Consider the following 18,027-nt stretch of genomic DNA (forward strand, 5'->3'; position numbering starts at 1 on the left):
CACCACCTTCACCACCACCTCCACCTCCTCCACCACCACCTCCACCACCTCCAACACCACCTCCACCACCTTCACCACCACCTCCACCTCCAACACCACCTCCACCACCTTCACCACCACCTCCACCTCCTCCACCACCACCTCCACCACCTCCACCACCTCCTCCACCTCCTCCTTCACCACCTCCACCACCTCCACCACCACAATAAATAAATGAATAACAAAAATGTTTTGTTTTGCTTTAAAAATTACCTCTGAAAATAGGCAATTGGGAATGAATGAAGCTAAATTTGTGATGTTTTGAATTTCAAAAAGCAAGGGTAAAATGAAAAGCAAAAAAGCCCGAGACGTGATCACCTGCCAAATCTGAAAGGAGTATACATTTCTTTCTGTACATTTGCATGTTTAACCTGTTTTCAGCTCCTGTGGTATATCTCATACAACATCTGTTGCATTTTTCAACTTCTTTCATGCATTTTCAACTAACTCTCATGCACTGTTAAACAGCATGTTATAAGCTTCTGTGTACATGAGCCAGCTTCATTTACTCCCTCATGTCAAACACGGATGCAGCAGACAACGGTACTGATATCAGAGCCCCAGCAGGCATTTGTTAATTGATAGATCCAGGTGTCTTCCTGCCTGCCTGTGCTCGATTGTTTCCTTCCTGATTTAGTCTCAAATACTTAAGGAGGTGGTGGAGGTGGTGATGGAGGTGGTCAGGGACGTGGTGGTGGTGGTGGAGGTGGTGGTGGAGGTGGTGGTGGAGGTGGTGGTGGTGGTGGTGGTGATGATGGAGGTGGTCAGGGAGGTGGTGGTGGTGGTGGTGGTGGTGGTGGTGGTGGTGGTGGTGGTGGTGGTGGTGGTGGTGAAGGTAAATCCAGCTTTTCATATAAACAAACTATGGTAGTAATCCAATACAGGTCACATACTCTTGTTGTTGATATATTTTGTACCCTAATAAACTTATCTGGGGTCAGAGAACAGGACAGCCACTAGATTAGACACAGGCCAGACAGTGGTGGCACACATGCCTTTAATCCTATCACTCAGGAGGCAGAGAGCTGTCTGGATCTCTGTAAGTTCAAGGCCACACTGGATACAGAGCCAGCCATGGTGGCACACACCTTTAATCCCAGGAAGTGATGGCAGGAAGTAGAAAGGTATTTAAGGTGTGAGGACCAGGAACTAGAGGCTTTTAAGCAGTTCAGCTGAGATCCCTTCCAGGTGAGGACTCAGAGGCATTCAGTCTGATGATTCATGGAAACAAGATCAGCTGAGGAGTTGGCGAGGTGAGGTTGACTGTGGCTTGTTCTGCTTCTCTGATCTTCCAGCATTCACCCCAATACCTGACTCTGGGTTTTTTTTTTTTCATTAAAAAGACCATTTAAGATTCGTGTTACATATTCTAGCTTTTATCATTGTATATAATGGATAATATTTTAGAGACATTGCACATGTAGTCTACCTGCTGTGGAATTTGTCTCATGCTTCAGTTTACTTCCATTTTATAATTTTATTCATTATATAAAACACAATTTCAGTCTAAGTTGTTTTTTAAGGTTATCACAAAAAATAATGATGATGAAAGAATAATGATGGAAATAATGAAGTATTTGTATATTTAGTTTAATAGAAATATATTTTAATATAAATACTTTAATATAGATAATAACAGCTATGACTGAAAAACTATCTGGAAATATTTGTTAGTGCTAAGATGCAGTTCACAAAAACATAGAATTGAAATAATGATCCTCCTTGGTAAGTGGTAGGTGCAGTGTGTGTGTGTGTGTGTGTGTGTGTGTGTGTGTGTGTGTGTGTGTGTTAAAACTTACCCTTTCTTACAACACATGTTCATTTATTGTTTGAAAAGGCAATATAGCACTACCATGCTTGTGAAATGACATCCAGAATCAATTGGGTTTGAAATCTCATTTCTTCTATCTCTTAGCTGTGTCCTTGGCACTCTTAGCTTATACTTTTCTACCATGAGACTCAGCATTTTTATGTCTCTGCTTTAGGTTAGCATACATAGTTTCGAGTTTCAGAATGGCCTCTTCATGCTTATGTGTCATTATTTTTTTTTCTCATTTGTTGCCTTTAGCATCCTCATCTATAAAGTGGTCAGGACAAGATCCTCAGAGTAGTGATTTGAGGATTGCATGAAATAATTTGTGGGTATATTTAGCATGGGGCCTGACACAAAAAAAATTATTAAAAATGGTAATCTAAAATAACGCTTATCTTGGCCTTGTATTATGATACATACTTATAATCCCATAATTTGAGACGTGAAGGCAAGATGATCAGGAGTTCAAGGTTAGCCTTGGCTACATGAGATCCTGCCTTGAAAAAAATAAGTAAATTTGCCTTTTCAGTTCCCATACTGGACAATAAAGTAACTATGTCTATGACTGTAAGGTTTTGTTTCTACTGAATGGGCATGTGAATGTGTGAACACAGACTGTTGGAGATCTTTGCATATGAAATGTAGAAAGACTTAAAATACCTTGGTTATCAAATTGTATTCCTCATATTGGGATGAAGAAAAGCATTTCTCCTAAGAAAGGGCTTCTGCAGAGAATAATTGGAAAATTAATAATTGAGTATAACCTTTGAGGTAGCTTAACCCCTGCCTAGTGGACTACGATAGGGTCAGTGGTTTCTTTCTCCTGTTGTGTCGTGCTGCATACTGCATATTTGAACCTAGAAAGCTTTAGACACCCAGCAACAGCACTGAATTCTAGTCACAAGTCTCTCTGTCCGATATGACTGGAGGCTTGTTTGTTTTTTGAATGGAGTTGAGACCTTGATGCAAGAATAACTATAGGCCTCCCAGATATTTTCTGCTAGTCACTACTCATTACATACGTTTCTCATTTTTCTCACTCCCCCTTCCCTGCCTTTTTTCTTTTTCGAGACAGTCTCATGTAAGCCAGATTGGTCTCCAAACTCCTGCCTCGAAGTCCTCGATGCTGAAATTACAAGCCTGTGGCACCACACCCTGCTTGATTTTTTTCCCTGTCACTGAAGAAAACTTATTCTAGGAAACATTAAATGCCTCAGTATAGAGATGGTATAATCTAGAAACCTTTATCTAAAAATTATCTTGTCTTTCTTTTTTGCATTCCAAAGTAATCTTAAGTCCAATTTTGAGGTAGAATAAAGGATGAGATATGGAATTACATTAATGAATTGTGGATATATTTTATCTCATTCTCAGTTTACTGCTTAAAATGTCTGCTTCGAAATGCCTCATTTTAAAAATAAAGCAGGACACTGAAACAGGAAACAGATTATGTCTATCTTGCTAACTACAGCTGGTGACATTCTGTTGCAGACGTTGTGGGGGCAATGGCATGCTTGGGGGAATGAACTGAATTTAAAACACACGTTCTTTGGTCATTTTCATGTGTTTCCTTCCTTGCCCACACCTCTGTCATGTATACCATCCCAGGATAGTGGAAGAACTAGTAATAACAATTGGCATGTCACCTCTGCCTCTCCATTAAGAACCCATGAAGATATTTTAAGAGAAAAACAGAAACTTTTAATAGTCCTGTAAATTAAAATAAAAATTCAAAGACTGGTGCCAAACTCTAGGGAGAATTTCATTAGCAAGAGTAGATTAAAAAGCAGTCTTGAATGTCATGTTATTTATTACGCTTTCTGAAAGCAGCTGAGGCAAAAAATAGCCAAAGGGAGCAGGAAAAGACCTGCATCTATGTTTAAAAATGGCTGGCCAGCAGGCACCCATCTCACCAAGCAACTGGAGTTCTCAGTTTCCCAGTGGCCCATTTAACATCCATATTCCCAGATCATTTCAGAGACTAATGTGCCCCAAATACATAAAGTAAGGCAAGAAATAGAGACGGCTACATCCACAGAGAAGTGTGGGAGCCACCAATACCAAGGTAATGTGCTCTGGAGCCTACAGAGGAGAGAGCAAATGGCATGTCTTCATTTGGCTTCTTCTTCAGAGAACCCTTCCAAGACAGTGTAAGTTCAAACTAGCCAAGTGGTTGGGCATGAGTTTTGAAATCAGGCTCTGAGTACATCCATCTTTATTTGAAGTTCAGGTGGCTGAAAAGTCGATCTAACCAGTTTGCTGCCAGGTGTCAGTCATGTTGAATTTCTTTCCATCTCAGTAATAAGTATGAGATTAAAAATGGTATGTGGGTAGAGGAGGACTATGGAAAAAAAAAGGAGTCAAGATAAAATGTTGCCTTGAGATTTAGAAGCAACACCCAGTCTTGAAAAGGACTTCTGTATAACAAGCAGATGAAGTGAAGACATCTCCTTGGTCACCTGAAAGGGAGCAGTGGAGATTTGCCCTATGTAGTGGAGAACCATGGCAACAAATTCAGGACTTGACTGACATAAGGGAGGATGCAGAGACCTCAAATGGAACATATGAAGAACAACATTGATTACATTTGAAGAATTCACTCATTGAGTGGTCACTAAATATCAAATATCTTACTACGGGCCTGCTACAGTAGGTATTGGTGATATAATACTGAGCAAAACAGATGAAGCAGTTATGAAAGGTACACCTGAAAGATATAAGGTTTATAGTGGAAATTACTAGAAAAATTGGAATAGAAACAATACTTAAGGTTATTAGAAGGAAATCTTCCGAACATCAGTACTTTTCAGATATTAGTTCAGAACACAAACACATGGATTTCTTCTAGAATATAGGCAGATGATTTCAATTTTTTTTTATTTCAAGGAAAAGAAATGACCTGAGAGAATCTGGGTATAAAAAAATAAGTTATCTACTTTAGAACAAAATCACATTGGACACAGACTTCTTTTCTAAAAACCAGAGACCATCATGGCATTCTTTCCCCCCTGTGCTGTCAGTTTAATCTATGTTAGGAAACAGCAGACCTCTGTGGGGCAGGGGAGATGCACATGTTTGGGGTATACACACACGCACACGCACACGCGCGCGCGCGCACACACACACACATATACGGAAGGAGGCCAGGTGACAACCTCAGGTGTCATTCATCAGGTGCCATCCACCTTGTTTATGTTAGAGAGGGTTTCTCACTGGCATGGAGCTCAGCAGGTAGGCTAGGCTGGCCTCAGGGATATGCCTGTCTCCACCTCCCTACTGCTGAGTTTACAAGTTCATGCCACCACACCTTACTTTTTAACATGGGTGGCAAAGCACTTTACCAACTAAGCTAGCTCCCCAACATGAGCAAACCTTCTTTAAACCCTTCAGTTTTTTTTCCTCTTGAAAAAAAATAGCTACTATATGGGTTTCTTGCAAGACATTTCATTCTTAATAAGCATATAGATTTGTGATGTGAGTGTTCCAGGGTTTTGCTACAAGCATACAGAAAATCTGTAAGAATACAAGATTCCCTTCCCCCAAATTAATTAATCCTCCCTTCCTCCCTCCCTTCCTTCCTTCCTTTCTCACATTTTTCTTTTTAGCCTCATACATGCTAAGCATGCCTTCTACCACTTAAGCTGTATCTCAAGCCATTCCATAAATTCTGTACCTGCCCACTTGCTGCATGGGTGAGGGTGTTCACATGCTAGAAAAATAAGGTAGTGCCTCAGAAAACTATTCAGAGATACATTTATGATGAAACAAAAACTGATTCAAATCAAGAATTTCAATATATGAAAACCATTGGAGTAAAGAACTTTTAATAAATGGTGCAGCCAATGAATATGTAAGTAAAGTTGACATAATAGCCTGATGCATATAGTTATGTTAGGTTTAACAGCCAAAACCTGTTCTTAGTTTGATTTAGCCAAGTGACAAGAAAACCAGGATCTAGAACTCTAGATTAGTGTGAAGTTTACGGTACCAGTAATTTAAAATGGTTCTGGCATAAGAATACATAGGTCAGAAGCCTACACCAGGCAAGAAAGCTCTGAAAGTAACTCTAGAATGTGTCTGTAAGGATGCTAAGATATAACAGTTACAAATCATCACTAAAGGGGATTGGGAAAATTGGTTCAACATTTAGAAATTATATGAAATCTGAAACTGCTCACTTTCTCATTTACTAAAGTAAATAATAATTGAATAAAGATTTAAGGAATGAAATCATTAAAATATCAAAATGCATAAATATGAATAAATAACCATGTTCAAGTGAGGACTTACTTGGAGCACAAAAATGATGCACATAAATTACAAAGGTCAGTTATATCAAATTTGATCTCGTATTGTACTCTACAGTAATAACCTTAAGTAGTTCAGTTTGGCGACAAGTTTTCATCTATGAATCTGTATAAATAAATAAATAGCCCTGGTAGAGTTCATTTTATTTACCAGGTAATAGGAAACTTCTCTAATCAGAGCCAGAAAGATGGCCTAGTGGATAAAGATACTTGCTGCCAAACTGAACAACCTGAGTTTGATCCTTGGGACTTCCATGATGGAAACAGAGAACCAGCCCTCATCAATTGTTCTCTGACCTCTGCACTTGCACTGTGACATGCATAGCCAACCCCCAATAAATAACCAAATGTGATTAAAATTCTAAAAAACCTTATCTGCTGTCATCATTGAATTAAAAAATATTCTTTTAAGTAATGATATGCTGTTTTGGCACTGATTGTGAACTGGATATTACACACTGCTCAAGGGAACTGTGAAAATCATGTGTTTGGGTATGTTAGCATGGCAGTATGTTTTAGGAACCTTTAGCATTTGTGACCTTTGAACCATCTATATCACTACAGCATTTGCTCTGGAAATGAAGATGCTCCTGTTGGTGGATGTTCATTGATACACTGTTAAAATATTATTTAAATTATTAAAATTATTTATATGTATTACAAACAGAGCTTTAAACAGTTATTTACCAACAGGTATAAATGTTACTTATACAATATGAAGTGACATACACAACAATATATAACAAAGCATACAATTCCAAGCATAATCTTCCAAGTTGAGAAAACGTACTGAAGAAGCTATACCAAACTGTTATATGAATAGTTCTGGATGACGTCTTTGTTTTATTTTGTTCACAGCCTGTACTTTTGAAGACATTGGCGGTTCAGATTTATGTTTCATGCATATCATGGCAGTGTCTGTTCTTTCCTCCTCGCCACTCCCTTTCTTCTCCATCCTTGGCAGTGTCTCCAGGGTGATAAGAGAGGATTTTGAAACAAAGAAATGGTAGATGGAGATGGTGATCTGTGTCTTTTCTCTGCTGTCCCCAGATAATTGGGATCCTCAGTTGGGATTGGAGAATAATTTTCCCTCTGCTTCTTTTTCCTTTCCAGGAAACACATGAAATTGTGGCAATCAAGAAATTCAAGGACAGTGAAGGTATATATGCATTTTCACTTTTGTAATTTTTTTGTAAATAAAATGTGGGACAGGTGGGATTTAGTTGGTTTGACCCTAGCCCTGTGATTTTAAAATCATAATCTCAGGCAGGGAGTATAACTTATTTATTATCATGCTTTACTTTGAAATACACTATGCCTCATGGTATTAGAATATCTATTTTAATTTATAATCAAGGGTGGAATTTTTGCTCCAAAGGCTAGATAGACTTCTTTTTGACTATATGTTTCCATGTAATCTATGTAGATTACAAAGGAAAAGCTGATTAAAGCAAATGCATCTGTAGTTCCCACAAGTAGTGAGTGCTGTGAAAGATTGGGTATTTGGTCACTGTGTTCTCCAACTCCTAGTCACAGCAAGAGATACGGGGATATGTGGGAGGTGGTATAGAGATGGGAGATTGTTATATTTAGGGCCATTTGTTGAGAGAATAAAAGCTTTTCAATAAGAAATACCATATTTGGGGGTCTTGAAACACACTTCTAGACTGTTTCAAATGGAGTATTAAAATTCTCTGCTGGGCAAGAAAGTTTCAAATAAAATTTTATTAATATTTTACTAGTGCATTAGTTTCAAAACCTTGGCTGTTAACTCTTACCCAGACAAAGAAAGACTGGTAGTGAAAGTCTATATGGCTTTTGAGGCGCTTTAGGCAGCAGTTTTTCACGATTCTTAGTACAGAGACCCCAGTAAAAATACTTTCTAAATCCTAGCCTAGTTTCCATACACATACAAGCTATAATGAAGCAAAAGTCTCACAAACTTTTGTGTTAATGAGGTACTGTGTTCTGCTTTCCCTGGTTTGTGTAAAATCTTAAAAAAATAGTACATTGTGACATTGAGTTGCAACCCACCATATGAAAAAGCAGTAAAAGGCGTCAGCATCAGCCTCTGTATCTAATATGAAGCCTGAAGATGGACAACATAGCCTGGCTTCGTTGGTGCACATTAACCAAACACTTTAACACACCAGCTTCTGTATCACCCTCACCTCAGATACTGAGAAAACTTGCAATAATAAAGAGAGCTTGCTAACATAAGCCTGTCTAGGATAGCTTCCACAGCATTTGATGTAACTGGACTACGATGTGCTACTTATGTGGAGCACATGCATATTACCCAGGACCCTGTGCAGCCATTTGTGAGGACAGTCTTAAAGGAAGGCGCTGGGAAATGCTTTTTAGCTTATTCTGGGATACAGTCTGCTTGGAACTATGTGCCTAGGTGCCTGTGATCTAATGTAAGCAGTGCCCCTGGCTAACCCACTGTGAGACCATTGGAAATAGGCTCATTGAGCAGTGACTTTAGACTAATGACAAGTGAGCCACAGACAAATGATGACCAATGATATACCACAAGTGATTGCAACAGAAGATCAAAGCCCCACCCTTGCATACGTATGCAGACTTCTGACTGTGTTCACCTTTAAGGTCACATTGGCAAGCTGAAAAAGTAATAATTGTCAGCAGACCTTGAAACAAAATTTGTCATAAGGTCTCATGTAGCCTAAGCTTGCTTAAAACCTTGCGAGGTATAGTACTGTCTTCTGTCTCTTTACCCTGTTCCTCTAGCAAGAAGACTGTCTTTCTTAATAGAAAGAAATGATACATGTCTGGTGACCAACTCTTTTGGAGTGTGAGTTATACATGAATAGTTTCATATAGATGAAGTTGTCTATTGATGTCCTTTGTAAGCTATTATAATTCAAAATTTCTTTTATTATCTAAATTTCAACCAGGTCTATTATAATAAAAAATGAGTGTTCTGATAATATTGTTCTCATTATCTAGTAGTCCTCAACCATTCTTTTTATTAGTTACTATGAAAATTCATATTATTCAAAATCAAACATTTCCAAATCTTTGAGAACATAAGTGAAACAAATCTATAAAAGCAATGTTAAACTAAAATTGAAATGGGGCCTGTGCTTGGTCTGACTGCCGTTCACATGAATGTTTCTAAATAGTCTCTAACTGATGATATGCAGGAAGTGTGTTTGAGAATATATACCACCTTCTAGTAGCTTTAAAAGATTCTAATAATGTCCTACTGTCCTGTTAAGATGATAAGAACCCAAAAATTTGTGTAAAACTTTTTTGAAATACTTTATTTTTAAATTTAATTTAAGTAAAAATTTTATTTAACTTAAATAAAGTATATTATTTTATTTTAAAATATATTTCCAAGTGGACAACGTTTTAGTGCAAAAGATATTTATTATCCCAGAATAACAGATTGCTGTTTAAAATAACACCCAAATTTTCATAGTAAATAAAAGGCTGAAATTATGAAAATAAGTTTGCTTTATAGTAGGTACAATTTTGATTATAACAGCAACTGTGTGCTATTTTAGTTCTTGAGAGAATTGAGTATTATCTTTTAAACAGGAAAGTCAGTTTTTACAGTAAAATTGTATACTAGCTCAAAATATGGCAAAAGGTTTTGTCAGTTTTCTCTTTTAGTATGTTTATCTTCATGTTTAAGTTTTTAAGAGTGTTTTAGGATTATTTTTACTTTGTATCTCTGAATGTTTTGTCTGCATGTATGTATGTATATACCATGTATGTGTCTGGTGCCCATGGAGGTAAGAACAGGGCATTGGATCCCCTAGAACTGGAGTTATGGGTAGTTGTGAACCACCATGTGGGTGCTGGGAATCAAACTAGGGTCCTTCAAGAACAGCAAATACTCTTAACCTCTGAGCCAGCTCTCCACCCCTCTTCCCCCCCAACCCCCCCACCCCCACCCCCACCCCCCCCCCACCCCCGCCACACACACACACACACACACACACACACACACACACACACACACACACACTTGGCCAAATATTAGTGGCAAGCACCTTCACTCCCTGAACATCTCACTGGCCTCAAGTCATCATTCTCATATAAAGACATACACCAAATTTATTGAACAATCCAGGAGTGCCAGTTTAAACTAGATGGTTTTGAAATAGCAATAATTACAAAATACTGTCTATTAAAGCTTTAGGAGAAAATGTAGTCAGAATTTATTTTTTAAATTTATATTTCAATCCTCCTTTTAATTCTTTGGGCTGTTACTTTTCTTTAATGAATGAACAATTCTTCTTACTTATCACATGGTCTCAGTACATGGCTAACTCCAGTGAGCTGTGCAACCGTCCATGTTTAATTGCAGAACAGGGTGGAGTGGTGCTAGGTCATTTCTCTGCTTTTATATCAAATAAAATTGCTGGAATTTTATTTTTTGTTGCTTGTTTCCTATAAATAGTTTTCTCTTGAAATGAGTTTATTTATTTCTTTAATTTTTATGAAATGTTTAGTTAATCATCTAGTCTTCCCTCCAGTTGATTCTATTCTTATTTTTACCTAGAGACTAGATGACTTTACACTGCTTTCTCATTTTATATGATGCTATAAAACAAGAATTCGTGATTTCTAAAATTCAAGAACCTGAATTCTGTGTAAGAGGGGCCTTGAAACAAAATTTCCAACATTTATTATATAAAGAATTCGATGAAATGAGCTGTACACCCTGGCTACTCCTGGTACTATCACACTTCCTTTTTATGCCCAAACCAGATCTCTTTCAAACCTCAGGGATTCTTGTAAGATTTGGCGACATTTCTGCACCTTTTGTGATTTCATAAATTTTCTCTATTCTTTACCTTGTCCTTCATCTCTAAAGATTGAAGAGTCTTTATCTTTTTTGGTACATAAAACAGTAACATCACCATTCAACCCTCCGTGGCCACATTGATTGTCCTGCTGCTGTCCTGTCTTCAATCAGAGCAACCAGAATCAAACATGGTACCCCCATGGTTTTGTTCAAGGATGGATTGACTTTTCTTTTTCATTATATCTGTTTAAAGGTCTGTTTGGGGGGCCTCTTTGGCTATACAAAGATGTCAGGTTTGTGATTTCATAAAGTAGGTTACAGCTATTCCTGGATTTCTTTTCCAAACCCACGGTTCTTTAAAAATAGGGTTACAATAGAGTTTCTGCTGATCTTTAGATTTTTCTTTTCATTGCCGACTTATCTTTGAATTTCTCTTGCTCCTGTGAGCTTTCTTCTTCAAACATGCTATCTTTTATTTTAGTGACTCCCTTGATTTTGAGGTGTGTTAACTTGACTCAATGGCAAGCCTACAGAAGTAGGTCAGCTTTTGGTTTGGTCTTAGTTGGCATCTTTTTTGTTCATGTCACTTTGTCCTTACTAGGTTGGATTGTATACTTACTGCACATAACTTTTCCATAGTTGCTCTTGACTTTGACAACCCCCTCCAGTGATAACTGTTTTTATTTTGTTTGAGACAGGATATTGCTATGTAACCCAGGATAGCCTGAAATCTAATTTTCATCCATCCATCCATCCATCCATCCATCCATCCAGTCAATCTCACTCTCTCCCCCTCTCCTCCCTCTCTCTTTCCTATCCCTGCCTCTTCCCTCTTCTCTATATTTTGAAAAAGGAGCTTGATCTGTAGTCAGGGTTGACCTAGAACTAACTCTTTAGCCAAGGGTGCCTTTGAACTTGTAGCAGTCCTCCTGCCTCAGCCTTCTGATTGCTAGGATTACAGATGTGAAGCACTGTGCTTGGCCTTCTTTGGTGGTACCTAATGATGAGATTGGTTAGCATTCTTATAGACAGGTGGAGAAACATTGACTTTTAGAACTAGGAGAGACCTTTAGAATAAACCAATATAACCACAGTCCCAGTTTATAGGTGAAGAGCTGGTGTGTGTTTCTGAAGACCCAGGAGCTTCACTGACTATTTCTCCTGGTCATACTATGTTCATTGGCTATGTGGCTTTAGCAGCCAAATAGCTGGGTCTGATAACAAAGTCTAGGTGTCAACCTAGGTGTTTTGACTCATTCTCCAAAGTTCACTGTGATATACCATGCCACCTAAGTCCCGATATTCAACTCAGGACATGAGGTTGATTGTGACTTTGAGTCCATGCACCCTGAGAAAGTTAGCTATCCTTTTTTAGTGCTGAATTCTTTATTTATGAACTAGAGAAAAGAGCATACATAGCACATAAGGATTATCTTAGCTAGTGGTGATTTGGGGACGAGAGGGTCGAGGATGCTGATTTTTATGGACTGCACTATGATTTTTAATGCTTTGCTACTTTCTGCTTGTTTTAGAAGAAGGGCATGTGTCAGTGGAGTGTGCATTACCTTTCTCCATCATCCCATCATTTAGTACCACAATTTTCACTATTAACTGTAGGGTGGGATAGAAACCTTAAAAGTACTCATAGAAACAAAATTATAGGATATTCCAAGTAATGACAAGTGCATAGTTTGCTTGCACTTTGGGAATTAATAGCTCCATTTCTGCCTCCATTTCCAGTCATTACAGTCTTAATGCTCAGGTGCTTACTTATGGCTGGCATAAAGGAGCCTCATTTCCTTAAAAGGTAGCTCAAATGAGTTTTTTTTTCACACTATGCCCTAAGTGATGTTCTCATGTGCCTCCCTACCCCCAATCTGTGTGTGTGTGTGTGTGTGTGTGTGTGTGTGTGTGTGTGTTACTGGAAATTGAACTAAGTTGGGCTTGCACTTGCTCAGAAAGCACTCTACCACTAAGCTATATCCCAGGCTCTCTTTTTACTTTTTTTTTTTAAACTTTTTGTTTAGAGACAGGAAATTGCCCGGGCTGGCCTTGAACTTGGAATTCTCCTGCTTTAGCCTTCCAAGTAGCCAGGATTACAAGCTGATGTCACCGAGCCTAGTTTAGTGTGTGCTTCTTTTTGAAAAATTATTTAACTTTTTTCTCTCTTTATAGACATTCAGAATGTAACCTTTATTTTTTTTTATAACTCCACTTGGTGGAACAAGTATAAATGAATTATATATTTATCAGTTACCAAAATTCAGTGAAGTTTAGGTTTATCATCAGAAAGACTTTGGCTGGAGAGATGGCTCAGCTGTTAAAGGCTAGGCTCACAACCAAAAATAATCAGAAAGACTAATGAAAAAAATCACAGATTATTAGATTTACTTATTGATAAAGTTTATAATCAGAAATAATTTAATGAAAAAAATCACAAAGTATTAGATTTTTTTACTGATGAAAATGTAAGTAACTTGCCCATAGTTGCATGTTACAGCATAAATTTCTTAAAAGGCAGAATCTAAATCTAGATCTCCATAATTCTATTCCAGTATTCCTTCTATCATCGCTATTTTATTTTTTCTTTATCAAGAAATTTTTTTATTCATTTTACATACCAATCACAGAACCCTCTCCCTTCCCTCCTCCCACTCCCCCACAAGCCCTTCCCCCAAACCCACCCCTCAATTCCCTCTGAAAAGGTAAGGCTTCCCATGGGGAGTCAGCAAAGCCCTGGTACAGGTACATTCAGTTGAGGAAGGTCCAAGCCCCTCCCCCTGCATCAAGGCTGAGCAAGGTGTCCCATCATACTTAATGGGCTCCAAAGAACCAGTTCATGCACCAGGGATGGATCCTGATCCCACTGCCAGGGGGCCCCTTAAACAGACCAAGGTACACAACTGTCTCCCGTATGCAGAGGGCCTCGTCTAGTCCAGCGGAGTCTCCACAGATATTGCTCTAAAGTTGATATCATCGATATTTTAATTTGGACATTCCAAAGTCATTTTATCTATTAGCACAATGAAACTGCCCAACTTGATAATAATACACAACACCCTTTTTTTGCTTGCTTTTTAAATGCCAGGAGTTCCCAAGCATTTGATCAGGGAAGAAACACCAGCTGGATTTACTTAGCAACTTTGTAGTCAGATCCAGCATAGCTTGTTGATCCTCTGAAGGATTTTGTGTATAGACGTGCACACTGCTGACCCTAAGTACTATTAGTTTTCTGGATCCCCCATTTGTCATATTCTAGAAAAAAACAAGGGAAAATAAGTTCTGTCTTCTACATTATCTCACAAGCAGCCCTTTCAAAGTCCTCAAAGGAAAACTGAAAGCATTCTACTCAAAATGGAGGGGACAAAGTGCCTATATTGTTGGCCACCCCTCCCTTCCCTTGGGGAGAGCTAGACATATATGCACAAAGATCTCCTCACCGGCCCAGCTCAAGCATTTGTAATAGGAAGTTCTCATTGTTCACAGTTCTGCAAAGTTGAATGTATATTGAACAGAAGAGCTTAATCAGTAAGAAATAGGTAGGAGGTTGAGCAGCCTCATTCCCAAACTCCAAAATGTGAAATGTATTCAAGTTTACAACTCATTGAGTGCTTGTCTGATACTATAAGTGGGGAAATTTCATACTTGACCTCATGTGATACGTTAGAGTCAAAACATAAGCACACTGAAAACATGGTATAAAGTTGCCTCCAGGATACAGATATATGAAACGTAAATGAATTTTGTATTTGAATTTGAGTCCAAATCCCAAGAGATCTCATTACACACACACAACACAGACACCACACACACACACACACACACACACACACACACACACACACACACACGAATTGAAAATATCTAAAATTTTAAATACTTCTTAGTCCTAAGCATCCCAGATCAGGGTCACTCCTCTTGTAATCAAGAAAAATGATGAGCTGCTTTGTGAGAAGAAAGCCCTACATATAGTGACATGGGATGGTCGCCTGAGTCGTCCTCTCACTTTAGGATCTGGGAAATCTCCATGAGGAATGAAATTTTACTAAGAAACCCGAAAGAACCAGTGCTGTCAAAAGCCCAGGTAGAAGACTGAACATTCGGGGCTCTGTGCTGACAAAGGTTAGGGTTATTTGGGCAACTAAAAGACCAAGGTGAGGGGGACATGAAATTGGAGATCCTGATAAAGTTTCTCGTGGAGTCTGGTGGTTGTCCCCAGGCCTTAGTGGCTGGGGCCACTGTAGTATTCAACAGTAATGAAGACCGCTGACTTATCCAACAGCTAGCCCTTTGCCCCTTCACAAATTCAGCAAGTCGTCAATTGCATCTCTCCCATTCTTCCTGTCATGTGGGATTCACTGTGCAGTTCTTCCCCCTCACTCAGAGGGGTCACTGTTTCTGCTACTGTTGGCCTTCTCTACTGCTGCTGCTTATTTCCACACAGGCAGCATCCATGTCCTTTACTAACCCGTGTTCCAGCAATCTCCAACAGTTTCCTAGCTGGAGTGCCTAACCTATATAACCCAGTCACAAAGAAGTATTGACTATGTTTCCTGATGGTCACAGACTCACTGGTTCCACAGAGCTGTGTTCCTACCAGCCTCTTCTTTAAACTCATCTCAGAGAAGGGCTGGATGAGGGGCTGGACAGAAAATCAGCTGATAAGCCTTCTTAACTCTGGTTTAGAATCTTTCCCTTTCTGCATCACAGCCCCCAGCTAGCTTTTTCCCTCTCGGGTGCCTTGTGTACACAGCATGTCTTCCTGAAAGCGATAGGTTTTCTTGTCCCTGTCCCAGAATTTCAGTTTCTTTCTCTTCAGACTTAAGACATGCCAGAAATGGAGGTCCCCACAACATAATCTCATGAGTCTGGATTCTGGCCCCTAACCAAAGCCTTGAGGCGAAATGTGTTTTTTGCATTCATAATTTCAAAGTTTTAGACTGGAAATATGGCATGCTACATAGCACCCTGTAATCAAGGCATATTTCTATAGCCTACACTATGAATATTCATATTAAATGCATTAAACAAAGACCATAAAGAGTCTCATATCAATTCCATTTTGCCTCTGAATGAATTTGTTATAAACTTAGAACAGGTTCAGTTTTCCAACTAGGAATTTGAGAATTATGAACCTGTATTCTTGAACATACATATTGAAAACACAATACATAGAATTTCCCAGTCACCTCTGAAGCTATCACAAGCATATATTTAAAGTGAAATATTAGCTCCTTGTTTGCCTGCCCATTAATCCATTACCACCAACGTGACTTCTGTCCTTCCTCCATGTCTGTGGAAGTTATCACAAGTGAAGTTGATGGTATGGAAGGGCAAATCCTGGTACAGCATAAGTTCTCCATCCTAGAACAGCTACACCATCTGGGATAGACAGATGGACATGCCATGGGAAGGCAGCAGGAACCCACAGCAGCTGCTGTTCAGAGAAATAAGACACTCTTAAGAATTCCCTGTGATTTGGCCATGAACTGCGTCATGAATGTCTGATGCACAACCTGTGCTCACTGAGGTGATTCACAAGCAGCCTGAAGAAGAAAATGCTCTTTTAAGCTAAAACTTGAAACCAACCATAAGACATGAACTGCTGCTACACATACTGGACACAGAGCCTCCTCTGTACATTGATGGGGTTGACTTTAAACCCTTTCAAATATTTTCTTCCCCAAAACAGAATGTTAGGGCTAAAATGATGATGAATTCATATGCTCTGTCTATAAATCTATGGTTTGTTACAACAAAATGAAAAGACAAGCAAAAAATGGGTTTGAGCTGTTTGAGGAAGCCTTTTCTTTGTTGTTCATTTTATTTTGGGCTTTTTGGGTACCTCATGTCCCAGGCTGGCCTGAAACTTAATATCCTCCAGCCTCAACCTCCTAAGTGTTGGGACTATAAGTATGTATCACCAGATCCAACTAAGTTTCTTTAAGTTGCTGATTTTCTTTCTCTTACCAAGAAAATGTGTTAATATTCTATCTGTGGACTTCTTAAGGAGAAGATATTGTCAGCGCTCTTAAAATTCTTTGAATGGTAGCTTTGCAAGCTTTAATGTATTTTCTCTTTACCATTGCCTGTATTCTAGAAAATGAAGAAGTCAAGGAAACGACTTTACGAGAGCTTAAAATGCTTCGCACTCTCAAGCAGGAAAACATTGTGGAGCTGAAGGAAGCCTTTCGCCGGAGAGGGAAACTGTACCTGGTGTTTGAGTATGTTGAGAAAGTAAGTCATGAATTGCCAGTGTGCAGATTCACGTTATTGTTTTGTTTTTGACACTATTGAAGAAAGTAGTATTACTTAGTATGACTTATCAGAGTGTTCATAATCTGAGGGTCTTAAAATGAAAATCTCTCTCCCACAGTCACTAGATACTCTGAAATAGATTTGGGCATTTTGTACAATGTAGAAGCCTTCAGATGATCTTAACTTTAAAGATCGTAGTGGGATGGCGTCTGAAGTCGTGAATCTATGTACAACAAGTGGTTTTCAGATTAGCTTTATTTCAATTAAACATGAACAGAAGCTCTGCAGGAGAAACAGGTGAATGGACAGTATGATAAAAGATGGTAGAGGCACACACCAGATCCATGCAAGCAGGAGCTGGCTCCTTCACTCAGACCCAGGATGATGAATGACCAAAGCAGCAGTCTTTTGGGAACTGCCAGTCCTCTGGCTTTCTTGAGGGAATTGTAAGGGAAGGCCTGAAGCTGCTGTTAAGATCACTAGTAACACTTTGTAAAGAAGGTTAACTCATTAACGAACGGTTTAATATTGTGATCTAAAGGCAAAAGGTTAGCTGTCTCAGAATTTCTTAGGGAGCACCTGACTGAGCAGTTGCGTTCAGCTGATTACACTAAGAGAAACTGGAGGCAGAGGAGCCTGTTGAAGGTGTTGTTGCTGTGTGACTAGGTGGCTTCTGAGGATTACATGGGCTGTTACCTAACACAGATTAAAACAGGCTGCTGTTTGCTCTTAGGTCAATTCCCTGATGGGTCTTATGATGTAAGTGACAAGAAAGCAATGCTTTCAGGAAGACCTGACCTGGGAATGTGACTTTGAGTTCATTCAGC

General features: G+C 38.9%; 1 protein-coding gene across 4 annotated transcripts in view; it reads left to right on the forward strand.

Moving 5' to 3' along the window:
* The window catches only part of LOC128100409 (cyclin-dependent kinase-like 5), a 182,611-nt gene that overhangs the window by 106,864 nt on the left and 57,720 nt on the right, over positions 1-18,027 (forward strand). For all 4 annotated transcript variants that reach the window (XM_052722580.1, XM_052722824.1, XM_052722651.1 and 1 more), the window contains 2 exons: positions 7,273-7,318; positions 17,043-17,179. In XM_052722580.1, coding sequence (XP_052578540.1) covers positions 7,273-7,318; positions 17,043-17,179 — 183 coding nt within the window. The remainder of the gene's footprint in view (positions 1-7,272; positions 7,319-17,042; positions 17,180-18,027) is intronic.

Source organism: Peromyscus californicus, unplaced genomic scaffold (genome assembly GCF_007827085.1).
Source record: "Peromyscus californicus insignis strain IS unplaced genomic scaffold, ASM782708v3 Scaffold_10__1_contigs__length_136768540, whole genome shotgun sequence".
NCBI lineage: Eukaryota > Metazoa > Chordata > Mammalia > Rodentia > Cricetidae > Peromyscus > Peromyscus californicus.